Source organism: Dunckerocampus dactyliophorus, chromosome 20, assembly GCF_027744805.1.
Source record: "Dunckerocampus dactyliophorus isolate RoL2022-P2 chromosome 20, RoL_Ddac_1.1, whole genome shotgun sequence".
In the NCBI taxonomy this organism is placed as follows: domain Eukaryota; kingdom Metazoa; phylum Chordata; class Actinopteri; order Syngnathiformes; family Syngnathidae; genus Dunckerocampus; species Dunckerocampus dactyliophorus.
This window is the reverse complement of record NC_072838.1, coordinates 18,423,271-18,436,913: the sequence shown is the minus strand read 5'-3', so window position 1 is coordinate 18,436,913 and position 13,643 is coordinate 18,423,271. Positions and strand designations below refer to the sequence as shown.

Below are 13,643 nucleotides of genomic sequence, written 5' to 3'. Positions count from 1 at the left end.
GCGGTAAAGATCTGAAAGGGTGCAGATGTGCGTCATACCGGCGTTTTCTGAGAGCGAAGAGAAGTCCTCTCTGGGGTAGGAGGCCGACGGCTGGATGAACATTCCCTCGTCAAAGCCCTCCTCGGGCTCCGGCGGGAAGTTGTAGACGAACCTCCGCGTGGTGGTCTGCTTTTTCCGCCGGCCGCTCCCGGCGGCGGCAGCGGCGGCGTCCGGCGCCTCACGCTTTATCGCCGCCCCCACGCCGCCGCCCGTGGCCGGCTCGTTCCAGACGAACACCTGCGTCTGGGCGCCCGCCGAGTGCGGCTCGTTGGTCTCTACTGAATCGGAGGAGTTGTCGTTGTGTTGGCTCCAGCTCCCCGAGGCCCTGGGGGGCACCAGGGCACAGCCCTCGCCCCCGACCGTCGTCACCTCGATGTCGCTGGACTCCTCCTTTACCCTGCCGCCGCCGCCTTCTTCGTCGTCCTCCGTGGCGGCCTCTTTTCCTTGGTTGTTGCTGGCTTTGATTGACAGCTTGGACAGGATGCTCGTGGCCCAGAAGTTGCTGGGCTTCCGGTCCGGGCCCCGCTGCCCGTCCTTGGCCACCGTCTGCCGCTTGTTGTAGTCCACGACCACCGAGTCGGGGGCCTCCTGCTTGATGCTAATGTTGAGGGCGTCCTTGATGAACGCCCGGCACGACTGCACCACCTCGGTCATCTGGAGGTAACTCGCCACCGACATGACCTCGATGGCGTTCTGGCTCGTGAGCAGCAGGTTCCCCGAGTAGAGGAAGTCCAGGATCACAGAGAAGCCCTGGACGGCGGCCACGTCCAGGTGCGTGACGGTGGCCTGGTCCTGGGCCTCGCTCTGGGTCAGACAGTAGAGGGTTTTGAAGTAGCGGCTGCCTGCCACCAGGATGTTTTTGTGCGCGCGGAACACCTGGCCCGACACCACGATGTTGACGTCGCAGAGGATGCCGCTCTTGCGCTGCTTGTCCAGCTCCTGGAGCAGCTGGTAGCAGTACGAGTTCTCATGGGGTTTGTTGCGGAAGTCCTCGTCGGAGGAGTTTGTGGATGGGCTGGCGTTGTCGGCGGGCCTCCCCGTCTCCTTTTTCAAGACACAGAACATATTTGCTGTTGGACATTGTGAGCACTCTGCCGGCCATGTGCACAATAAAGCGCTATTGTGTGTTTATACTAATATCTCTTCCTGGAGCCTCATCTTCACAAAACACTCTTTACCAATCAGCAAACACCCCGAGGGTTCCTGACACGCCCGCTAGAGGGGTGAAACAGGTTCAACAGGCTTCCAAAAGGGGAGCGGGGATACAAATGAGGTACAATGGAGGGATGGGCTGCGCGGCCTGGAATTCATTAGAGGGTTACAGCTCCGAGCATGGACAAAGTTCAGTAGGAATTCTTTGGAAGAGCAGCTCTCTTGACCAACTCCACAATGTTAGTAAACATTGCTTGTGTTGTTGCTGAGTGTATTACTTCATAAAACATTTTTGTTATGAGTTTGATGGGGGCAGGGTGACTCGGGCAACATGAATTCCCTTGTTTTTTTTTTCTAAATTCCATTTTTTCTGTTTTCATTTTTTATAATTCCATTTTTTTTCCCTTTCCCACTTGTTTTACCAGCATAGAGATTGTGTGCTTTTGGGGTTAGTGAGTAAAACGTCCTTACATTTGTTGATGCAAAACATGCCCAGTAATTGAGAGATGGATGAAGCCTGGCTAACCTTTCTGATGGGATGTCAGCCTCTGCACACCTTGATACAAAATCTTCCCTCGTCTTTTCCCCCCCACTCAGAACCCGCACGGCGTCAGCGGGCATGGAAAACCGCTAACTTACATTAAAGCGGTAAAAGACATTCATACAGCCTGACTCAGCACTAGCACGGCTGCTAAACCAAGCTAACCCAGCTAGCTTGCATTCACACTCCGTAAGACAGGAGTTTCCAAGGTTTTTAGCCAACTTTCTCTGGTGTTTTAGGACGCAGTTTCGACGTCTTTAGTTCGGGAGGGTGCGGGTTGGTGTTTTGGATGAGATTCCGTCATGATTGAGCGGTCTGCTGGGGAAATACTTCCCCAGACGATGACATCATTTCATCCACATAATGTCACTTTCCGCAAGATTCCGTGTTGAACAGGAAATTCTGTTTTTATTGGCCAATTCACGGAAATCACAGGGGCCCCAAGTGACAACAAAAAAGTCAGGGAATCAAATGTGCTGCAACTCCGATGTCAAAAAGCAGAAAAGCAATGAATCAACGAGTGCCACACTGAATTTGCTGGGGGGGAATCTAACAGATTTAAACTGGGCAACCAAACCCAACCACAATAGACACATGCAAGCCAATGGCAATTTTCCAGATTGTTTTTTTTCCCAAACCACAGACATCATGTTTTCCAACAAAAAAAACGTCGACCAACACGGACTTGACTGAATTCTCTTTTCCGTGATTTCAGCACACAAGATGCTTCAGTTTGGGACAAATTCCAGTCCTGGAATGCTCGCTTCTTTCTGGCGTTTTGTTTGACACTTTACGCAAAACTGGAACGCTATTGGACGTCCTCATATTGCATATACTTTGTGGAGGAGTGGCACACGAGCCGAGGAGGCTGGATAAAATTATTTTCAACATTTCACGCCGCTGTTGCATTGATGGAACTGTCATAAAGGCACCACTCGTCTTTTTGTCACATACATTTGCCTTTGTTGCCTTGGCGGAGGTCTGCCCTCCTTTAAGCCACATTTGGTCATAACAGGATAGCTAAAAACATGACATTTCATGCTTTTTTGTTTCTTTTTTTTAAAGTTCTGTTCACTGACACAAAGAGAACTCCACCAATTAGACCTGGAGGACGGCTGTCCTACTGTCCAGGCCAAGATGACAGGAGGGGAGCTGGCAGTAACACTTCTACTCCTCCCCCTCCTCCTCCTCTGCACAAGGCAAAGAGCCAGCCTGGTACCGAGCACAGCGAGTAAGATGGGGGAGTGCGCATGCACACACACGTGCACTAATGGTTAGGTTAATATATGCAACAAGCCACAAATGTACGTAGTGAGTTTTCGAACACACACGCACGTACATCTGAAAAATTGCACAGCAGATGTCCTAATCCAGAATAATTCACATTGCTACAGCCTTGCATTTTTGTCCCCACCCACTGTCACACACTCACAAACACACACACACACACACACACTCAGAGAAAGCAAGCTGCCCACACACACATACACAGCTGGGTTTCAGCGAGTAATTCAGATTAAATCCATTTCTCTGAGGTCCCCACCCAGCCCCCACCACCCACCACCCATCCACACTGCAGCTCTTGTCCAGGGCAGCCTGGCTTGGGCACACAGGACAGTATGGGGGGGCTTATCATCCTCGTCCACAGCTGGAGGGATTGAGAGGGAGAGAGAGGGAAAGGGAACATGCTTTGCAGGCTTCATGACAGAGCACACATAATGAAAAGAAGAGTCATAATGGGGTGAAAGTTACAAAGAAAAGATGGGAGATGCTCGGTGCAGGGGGGGAAGCCTGATTGGAGCGGCACAAAGAGAGAGAACGAGTGAGACCTTGAGCCTGGAGAACAAGAGAAAATGTGGAGCAGAGAGCTGATGGGTGGTGGTGGGGGGGCGGCAGGATGGAGGAACGCGAGCGAGCGCAATAGGCAAGGAGGAGAAGGAGACGGGTCACCCCATTTTTAGCCCCTTCACAATGGTCTGCGTTCTCCCCGAGGCTCATTGTCCACTCACTCACTGTGGACCTTTTGTGAAAAAGACCTCCTCCAATCGCTCTCTTATATCACGCCGCCGATCCTCCGCACTTTGGCGGCACAGAAAGCAGCCCTGGGTTGGGTGAGGGCGAGTTGGGACGTGGATGGGGGGGATGCACAACATAGTGTCTTTGGACGGGCCATGACACCTTAGTGCAAAGGATGTGATACACAAGGCACACCAACGTGTGGCGCTGTCAGCAGACGCGCAGACGGAACCAAACTGTTTCCCCACCCTGGAAGCTGTTTTCAAAAAATACCGTTTCAGGGCACCCACCCGGGACACCGTTTCCGTTTAGATGAAAGGCTGAAACCATGAAATACTTTGCCATTTCGACTAGAAAACGTTTCCGTGTGGCTAGCACCTAAGTGTTGACTCGTGTCGACAGCGCTCGCCAACTGTTTCCCTTTCCGTGTTGAAATGTTGGAGTTCGTTTATCCCCAGAAGAGATCAGTCGAACACACTTTTCTGTATTTTCTGTTTTTCTGTGAGGAAATTGTCCGGAAGATGTCACGGCGCTGGCCTTTCGTCCATCAAGGAAGAAGGAAGAAGGAAGAAGAAGGATGAGTCCCGCACACGCAGGTAGCCTTTCCTGAGTGGATGAGTGGCGTGTGGCTATGTGTCTGCATCTAACTTGCTGCAGCTTGTATCAATCAAGGGTGTGGGTGTGTGCTGTCTACGTGTGCAAGCTGCAGGAGGCTTGATAAGGTTGCCAAGCAACCTTCAAAATTCAAGTAACAGTGCATCCATTGTTGAATTCTACACTACTTCTTTTGATTAATTCTAGTCAACTTTCCAGGGTTAAACGTTTAACAACTGCACATTTTAAGCGAGTTTAACATAGAAGTGTAAAAATAAGCCCAATCAAGACGTCCACACCAAGCAGCTAACTGAAGTTTTAATGTTCCCGTCTTAGTTTTACACAACACATAATAAATAAGATCAATTAGATCACTATAGTGTACGGATGTTTTGCTGCTAATGCTATTTAGATCCATTCTCATCTTCAGTCATGCTAAGCTACCTAGCATGCGCCACAATCGTTTCGCCGGCAGCACAGGCTCTCACGTTGTTTAAGAGACGGAGTGTTAGCCGGTTGCCAGTGTTGCAATACCTGGTGCATGTCTCTACAATCGATTCATGAAAGGATTTATGGCTGGTTCTTATCCATCCAGGAGACTGATACCGATGCAGCCGCATCTCTCGCTTGTCAAAGCGAATATCTGGTCGCATCGGTTTATCGTTCACAACCCTAGTTACACCTGCCCTGTGGTTTAAAATGTGCATCTCTTTGTGATGTGTGCAGTACTAAGGAGGGTGGCCCCATAGCATCCTGAGCATCCTTTCTCCAGATGTGAGTCAAGATCAACCCTCCCACGCACCCCCAGTCTTTAGTCTTGGCCTGGCTACGTTTAAATCCGAGCCAGAGAGGGCAAGGCCAAATAGCTGACAAGAGGATGTCTGGAAGACATCGTTTATGGGTTAAAAATATCGTTTTTGCTCCACGCTAGAGCAGCCATGCGAGCTGGACGGCAGGTGGATGCAAACAAACCAAGATGGCCGTAAAGTGTGAGACTGCTGAGGCACTGACCGAGGCATCAAGATAGGCCGCAACACAAATAAACCTCAAACCTAAACAAACCACAGAGCACCCCCACCCCACCCCAGCAACCCACCCACTCCCACCCCCGGGGGGCCGACAGATCTGTGCAAAACACGACACGCCCCTAACAGTTTGTGTAACGCGGCACTGTCGCCCCCGTAGGAGCCCCCTCCCGCCCGTACCCCACCCAAATCCCAATCCAGTCTCATGACCGGTTCCGGCCTGAGGGCAACCACGGCGGTGCCTCCCCGACCCCACGCGTCTACAGTGTCTACCCCTAAAACTGTGGCGCCCCACCCTAGCAGTCTGTCCCCAGATAGCAGAACAATACTGCTGTGTGCGTTTGGCCCAAGGTGTGGGAGGGCTGCACACACTGTCTCCCTGCCGCTTAACAATGTCGTGCCAGAGAAGAAGATGAGGAGGGTGTGTGTGTGTGTGTGTGTGCGCGTGTGTGTGTGCGTGCGGAGTGGCTAATTCAACAAGAATTCTCCCTCTGGCTCCAGCCCACCCCGTTTCACTGACCTGTGGCCCCCCAATAAACATCCCATCTATGGTATCTCGCAAACAGCCATGGGTGGGTCGCCCCTCTAAAATTGGGGGAGGCCTTCTTCTTTGTTACGTGCAATAAAAATGGGTGAAGTGAGCCCCCTCCAAACCTTCTCAATTTTTTCCTCTTGGGGATGCCGAGACTGGCTTTTTGACCCCCGGGATGGCTCAAAATATCATCACATAAGCACAACATGAGGGTTAAAATCCCCCCCATAAGGGTCCACCTACCGGATTCCTCATTCGGTCCAGTGCTGCCTGACAAAAGGGTGGAAGAAAACCAAAAGTGAAACTAAATGAGAGGGGAGATTGTTGGTTTCTTTCACCGTGCACTGAAATACAGCTGCAGGATCTGGTTCCTGTAGAGACAACCAATGTTGCTTTGCCCACACCTTGAAGCGCATGTGACCATCGTCGTGTCCTACATTGGGCTCCAAGATGTCACACACGAAATAGCAGCCAAAACTAGGACAGTATGCGTTTGTTTGTGTGAGCCACAGGTGTCAAATCAAGGCTGGGGGGGCGTATTCAGTCGGCCATATCTTTTTATGCGGCCCACAAAAGCCTGGAAATAATGTATGCCAAAAAGATATTTTATTCTTTAAATATTATGTTAAAATTACTATAAATGTTATTATTTTACTTAGTTATGATATTTTTGAACAACTTTAAATATTTAAAAAATATATTTGTATTTATATTTAATTTGTTTTAACTTTTTAAAATATATTTGTATTATATTAATTTAAAAAGATACATATTTTTTTTAAATCAAAAAGATCCTTGATCTTTCTTGCTAGATGTACAGTATTGTCATTTAATACTTGAATTTGCGACTGGCACCTGGACTTGTTTCGTTGGAAGTTTGTTGGTACAACGATACGTGAAAATGATATCAAATGTGTCATAATATCATCGGGGTAGCGATGTGGACCACGTTGAGAACGAGTTTACGAGCTAACTCTTACACTCCTGCACCACTGCACACACACAAGGGGGGGAAATGTGTCAAAACATGCACCCCCCCGCTGCCGTGACTGCACTACTATTCTTATGGCCATCATATCATTAAACCCCAACAAGATGGGGACTGACTTGAGACTTCTCACAGAAAACAGCGGCTGTAACTTTACTGTGTTTGGCCGAGCCACAGCAAAATTTGGCACACACCTTCAGGGGACTGACAAGCACGTGTGTGTAAAATCGGAGCAAGATTGGTTGAAAAACACAGCCCCCACCCAGCAAAACGTTACTCATTCACTCCTCAGTCACACAGTGGTGGTGGCAAGCTACTGTACATCTGTAGGAGTTTTGTTGCTCTTACGTGTTAATATTAACAGTGGTTAACTTATTTTTACACTTGTATGACATTAGACAACTTTAAAAGGTGACTGCAGAGTTAATGGTTGCTTCAAGATGGATGCTGTGCTGCATTATTTGAGTTTGCACTGTTTCCTATTAGGGGTGTCTCGCGACACTCGGCTCACGGGACAAGACGATACACGAGATTGGTTCTGCGAGAAAGAGACCACACCAGATTTGAACATGACTTTAAGAAAAGCCAAATATGAAAAATATAAGGGAATATATTACAATCTACTCATTTCATTTCTACTACGTTACACACTTCTGCACTCATCTGCCCCGCCTCCACCCACCGGGACAAAGCGCTGAAAGCAATGCACAGCGTGAGCCCTCTTCCTGTTTGGAGGCGACGGGCGAGGAAAACAGACGCGCATGCTCGTGGCAATATATCGAGGCCGGCAAAATGGTCCAGTTCACTTTCATTTATTGTTTGATGCATGAATTCATTTACTATCGTCCCAGGCCTAGTGGCCACGAGACAGTTATTTTTTATGAGAAACGTTGTAATCTCGCGAGATCTCGAGACACCCCTATAATCCGCACAATTCTAGTCAAAACATGTCCATTTTCTACTAATCACAGCTGTTTTTGTATGAAATACTACTAAGCAACCACACAAGCCTGGCAAGCATCAAACGATTCATTCTGGGTGCGTGTTTTGCTCTTGAATTTGGCGTTAAAAAATACAAATCCAAAAAGATGGAGTAAATGTTTAGTTGTGCTGACATTATAATTGGTCATTACAGTTGTTGCTCTCATGTTTTAATATTAACAGTGGTTAACTTCTTTTTCCACATTGAGAAGGTGACTTCAGATGTCTGCTCGTCCAGTGAATGATTGCTGCAGTATTTGGGTGTGCATCGTTTCCTAGTATTTATTCCACTATTTCCTTACGTTAGATCCTGTTCGCGGGCGCAGTCAGTTGGTTTTTCCTCCAAAATACAGCAACATTTTGTGAGAAATACCACTAAACCCTCACTTTTACCCATCTTAGCCTTATTTTAGTCAGCTGCGGGCACAAAACTAGATAGACCCGCCCCCCTTCTCTGAGGAGACCCACCTTTAGCACAGCTGCCCTGTGTGCTGGGGCTAATCGAGTTAGCTGGTAGCCAGCGCCGCCGAGGCCCGATTACCATCAGGAATGGGCAAACAGAACAAGGCGGTTTGTTCACTTTAACGCGCTTTCCTCCACATGCAGCTCGCTGTGCCAAATATTACAAAGAGAAAAGAGCAAACGCACACGCAGCAGCGCCATCACAGTTGGGGAAATGGCCCAGTTAACCCCGCCGCCTTTACGGCGAGCGGGGTCCTTGTTGCTGGGGGAGAAGCTAGAGCCAAGCCCCCTAATCCACTCCTACTGCTCTCCTTACCAATTAGAGATGTGTACAAGTTAGTGGATCACTTTAAGTCATTGTGATTAGTGGTTGCGTGTGCTAAGGAAGGAACTAAATGTAGTAGGCCAATCCTCTTCGCTCACAAATTAGAGTCAAATAGCCGATGTTAATTCCGCCCTGACAGCTCGGGGACGCGCTGTAAGAATACGAGGGCCGTGAGGAAGGATTGCTCTTTGGCACCAGGCGACGACGCACTCCCTGTTTTTATGGGGTCAGAGAGTGGCGTGCAAATGTTGGCCGCCACGCCATAAAAAGCACAGATAAAACGGCATCGTGCACTGACGCAAGATCTGCTTAACCCCTTAAGCAACCCGGGGGGACCAAACGGGCACATTCTACTGTAAAAATGATAAAAACGTCAAGTTATCGTCGGGTCTGATAAACACTTCATGCGGTGAAAATGTACAGATTTCATTTCTTTTATGGGGGGGCTGTTTAAAGGTGAAAACAGCGGGCTTCCCCCAGCCATCACGTTGGGGCGCCGAGCCAGCCCTTCTAACACAAACGAAGCAGCGTCATTTTCTTGATGCGATTGATCTTCACTGCACAACCGACGGCGTGTCGTTTCCTTCCAACTTCTCGCCCGCTCTGCGTTATCGCCGTTGGCCGAGATCACTTTAAATACGTGACACGTCTTCATTTGAGCTACGTGCCGCCAGGTTTTGACTTCCTGGATTATTGTGGGAGTCCTTCTATTGGTTTGTTTCAAGTAATGTGACATCATCATATACAAGTGGCGAGGAGCGCTCGCATTATTCATGCGACACGTCTTCATCTGAGCGAGCGCACCGCGGCTTGGAACTTCCTGGATTACTTTGGGAGTCTCTCTATTGATTTCTTTTATGACATGTGACATTATATTTATAATTAGCGAGGAGCGATCGCATTATTTATAAAACAGGTCTTTATTTGAGCAAGTTTGCCGAGGGTTTTAACTTCCTGGATTATTTTGGGAGTCCTTCTATGATTCTTACATAACCGATGAAGAGGTTAACTTCCATGACCCGACACCTCTTTGAACGGGTGTGCCGCAGGTTTTAGCTTTTGGGATTATATTGAGCGTCTTTCTATCAATTTGCTTAACGAAATGCCAGTGTCAGTTATACACAACTGATGAGGAGCGATCGCATCACCGTGGGACATCTTTACTTGAGCGAGCGTGCCGTGGTTTTGACTTTCTGGATTATTTCGGAAATCTTTCTATTGATTTCCTTTTATGAAGTGTGACGGTTGCCATGTATAACCGGCGAGGAGCGATTGCATTATTATGCAACATCTTCATTTGAGCGAGCGTGCGGCAGCTTGGAACTTTTTGGATGATTTTGTTCGCCTTTCTTCTGATTTATTGTATTTAACGTGCCAGTTGTTATACATGGCTGGCGAGGAGTGACCACATTACACTAACTCTATGACTGGGCTGGGCTGCATGCTGCAACGTTTGCCAAAATGCCCCCCCCCTTGTAAGCCTATAATTAAAGCACGTAGGCCTTAAATAAAGGGGTGTAATTTCAAAATAATAAGTCAGTGTTTGTTAACTGCGTACAAGCCGGGGCCTTCATCATAAGATATGCCCCAAAGGTTGAACAGTAGGGCCCTTTAATCTGCAAATATGTGGATGACGGGGGTCAGGTGATGCCGTGTCATTCTATTAGGGACATCCATTTCAACCACTCAAGCCCAGTCAAAGGCTCGCATGAGGGGCTAGAAAGAAGGCCGCAAGGCGACATGATTTACTCCCCCGTCCTCTTGTCCGGTGTGGCCAAGTGACACCATGTATGGATTTTGGGGGGTCATTCTCGCACAATGCCTCTAATTTAGCTGCCGGGGGGGGGGGTAGTAAATGCACCAGGGTCACCAGGGACTGCCTGGAGAGGGCGAGCAGGCAGCCCAGGGAGGAGATGTGGGAGGGGGGTTGGGTAAAGGTGTGGCTCCCCAAGGGTTGAACCCTCGCTATTGTGTGACCTCTAGGAGATAGCAATCAAGGCAGATGCTGACGTAACAAAAAAAAAACGGAGGGGGTGTTGTACAGCGAGACAGCACGGAATAATACAAATGAATGCCACCTTTTAGGCTTGTTTACAATAACAGACAGCTCGCAGGCGTCAAACTGACAAGTGGACAGGTAAGATATATAGCACTGTAGATATAGTAGCTAAGATATATAGCACTGTAGATATAGTAGCTAAGATATAGTAGGTAAGATATAGTAGGTAAGATATATAGCACTGTAGATATAGTAGCTAAGATATAGTAGCTAAGATATATAGCACTGTAGATATAGTAGCTAAGATATAGTAGCTAAGATATAGTAGCTAAGATATATAGCACTGTAGATATCGTAGCTAAGATATAGTAGCTAAGATATATAGCACTGTAGATATAGTAGCTAAGATATATAGCACTGTAGATATAGTAGCTAAGATATAGTAGCTAATATATATAGCACTGTAGATATCGTAGTTAAGATATAGTAGCTAAGATATATAGCATTGTAGATATAGTAGCTAAGATATAGAAGCCAAGATATATAGCACTGTAGATATAGTAGCTAAGATATAGTAGCTAAGATATATATCACTGTAGGTATCGTAGCTAAGATATAGTAGCTAAGATATATAGCACTGTAGGTATCGTAGCTAAGATATAGTAGCTAAGATATATAGCACTGTAGATATCGTAGCTAAGATAAAGTAGCTAAGATATAGTAGCTAAGATATATAGCACTGTAGATATCGTAGCTAAGATAAAGTAGCTAAGATAAAGTAGCTAAGATATATAGCACTGTAGATATAGTAGCTAAGATATAGTAGCTAAGATATATAGCACTGTAGATATAGTAGGCAAGATGTATAGTACTGTATGTGCAACCAATTACATATTAACACATGTACAACAGTGTACCTAACAAATTGCACTGAAACTTACATGCTCATATGGAAATATGGAACTTGGTCATCTCCTGTTTTCTTTGAAGCCTTTTTCATTTCTTTTTGCTCATTTAGCTTGTAAACAGTAGCTATTCCATATGTAGAGTACATTAACATATGCACCATTCACTCATGTCCATGTTTATTTACTAGTCTTACCAGGCTTACATAGTGGACAGGGAATATTTAAAGTGGACTTAAAGTTACACTCATGGTGATTTGTGGCGTTTATGCCCCCAGCGAGCCTCCAACCTCCAGCTACAAGGCGAGGCTACAAGCTAGTTTAGCACCTAGCTACGGTTAGCGGTCTTATGCTAGCTAATTAGCCCGAATAGAGGATCGAGAAGTCATTTTTAAACATCACTTGTAACGATGTCTAATATGTGACGTGTCATACTCGATGATGGTGATAAAATGTCGTTTATGGCGCTCACAGGGTGATTAAAGGCTTATGTATGTCAACGTTTGACAGCGTCAAAGTAGCGGGGCTAACGTTACCTGCTTGCCGGGGTCATTCCTGCCGTGCTCGGACGACAGGTGATGTCTGAGCAGCAAGGCCCTCTTGTAGTTGCGGCTGCCTTTGATGAGCTCGTCGCCGTTCTTGGTGGCCGCGTCGTGGCACCAGAAGCACGACATGAGCCCCGTCTCCTGGCAAAACTTGAGCCACGGGAACTCGCGGAGCCACGATGCGTGGAAGAGCGAGTGCTTCTGGAGCAGCGTTTGGGGTCTCATCTCTACGCCGCACTTCCTGGGCGCCGCCTCGCCGCTGCCGGACTCGGATCCGTTGCTGCCCGCGGCCGTTGCCTCTTTGAAGCCGTTCGCCGCTTCCCCCGAGCCCGCGTTCCCGGCTGCTGCCTCCGCGTCCTCTTCCTCCTCCGCCTCGGGCTCCGTGCTGTCGCTCACCGACCCGGCTCCCTCCACTCGCTTCCGCGTTGGTCCCTTCGCCCCGAGGTCCCCGTCCTCGTCCGGGTCCAGTCGGTTGCCATTAAAATGTCGGTCCTGACAGGCCGGGGCCTCCCAGCTGTTCCCCCCGCCGACGCCTCCGGAGCCCGCTAGCCCAGCTAATCCACCGCCTCGGAACGCCAGCGACCTGCGGTTTCTCTCACCGGACATTTTTTTTCTCTTATAATAAAATCGTCAACAGTCTCCCCGCCACGGCAGTAATCTATTTCTTTAAAGCTCCTCTCCCACCCGAAAGAGATGGCCGGCCGTCGCTGCCTGTCCTCCGCCCTCCGTGGTGAGAGTATGTCGGTTATGCGGAAATAAATAAAGCTTTTAAACGCATAATGAATTTCTGGGTTCTCGCTGCGTCCGCGCAGGCCCCGCAGAGGTCGAATGGCAACGACTTTCCTCCCCACAATGCACCTCGACTAGGGGGAGAGGAGGTGGGGGGCGGAGTTTCAAGGGGTGGTGGTGGGGTGCTTCGGGGGGGGGGGCAGGTTTTCAGAAGGGGGGGTGCACCACGGGGACTATTTTACCATAAAAAAATAAGGCTGCACCCATTTTCTCCTGATATGTGCTTTTTAAAATCACTTTACTGTATTGACCCAAATACGAGGCTGTCCTGTGGTGACAAAAAATACTTCGGTGCGGTTGACTTGTGCTATTAGAACATAGTAAGCACTCGAATGGGCAGTTTTTATGATATCGTAGGTCAAATATTCCACACCAAAATGTCATCTGCTGGGTTATTTTATTTTCTGCTATATTTACCAGCTTAGACTTCACCAAAAGCTTCCGAAGTATACTTGTAAAGAGCACAGCCAGTCCTTCCAATGCATTTTCTTTAACACTCATCGTGAAGCGAACCTCACCAGGTTTTATTGGTTTGTGCATTTTACATTATGGGCGCACCGGATTTAGCATTCAGCTCATTTCCACCACTTGCAAGCGAACCGAGACCATCCGCTTGTTTCTGTGCACACTACTAGCAGAGCAAACACACCCGAGTTCATTTTAACCAAACACGATCAAATGTGAACACATTCTGACTTACTTGATCATTCTGCTATTTATACCAGCTCAGATATCACCGAAAGCTGCTGA

General features: G+C 48.0%; 1 protein-coding gene across 3 annotated transcripts in view; it reads right to left on the bottom strand.

The window, feature by feature from the left end:
* The window catches only part of zbtb10 (zinc finger and BTB domain containing 10), a 29,999-nt gene extending 17,052 nt beyond the window's left edge, over positions 1-12,947 (bottom strand). For all 3 annotated transcript variants that reach the window (XM_054764037.1, XM_054764035.1, XM_054764036.1), the window contains exons 1-2: positions 12,096-12,947; positions 39-1,083 (exon numbers count right to left, since the gene is read on the bottom strand). In XM_054764037.1, coding sequence (XP_054620012.1) covers positions 39-1,083; positions 12,096-12,710 — 1,660 coding nt within the window. In that variant the 5' untranslated portion in view covers positions 12,711-12,947. The remainder of the gene's footprint in view (positions 1-38; positions 1,084-12,095) is intronic.
* Positions 12,948-13,643: the final 696 nt, after the last annotated feature.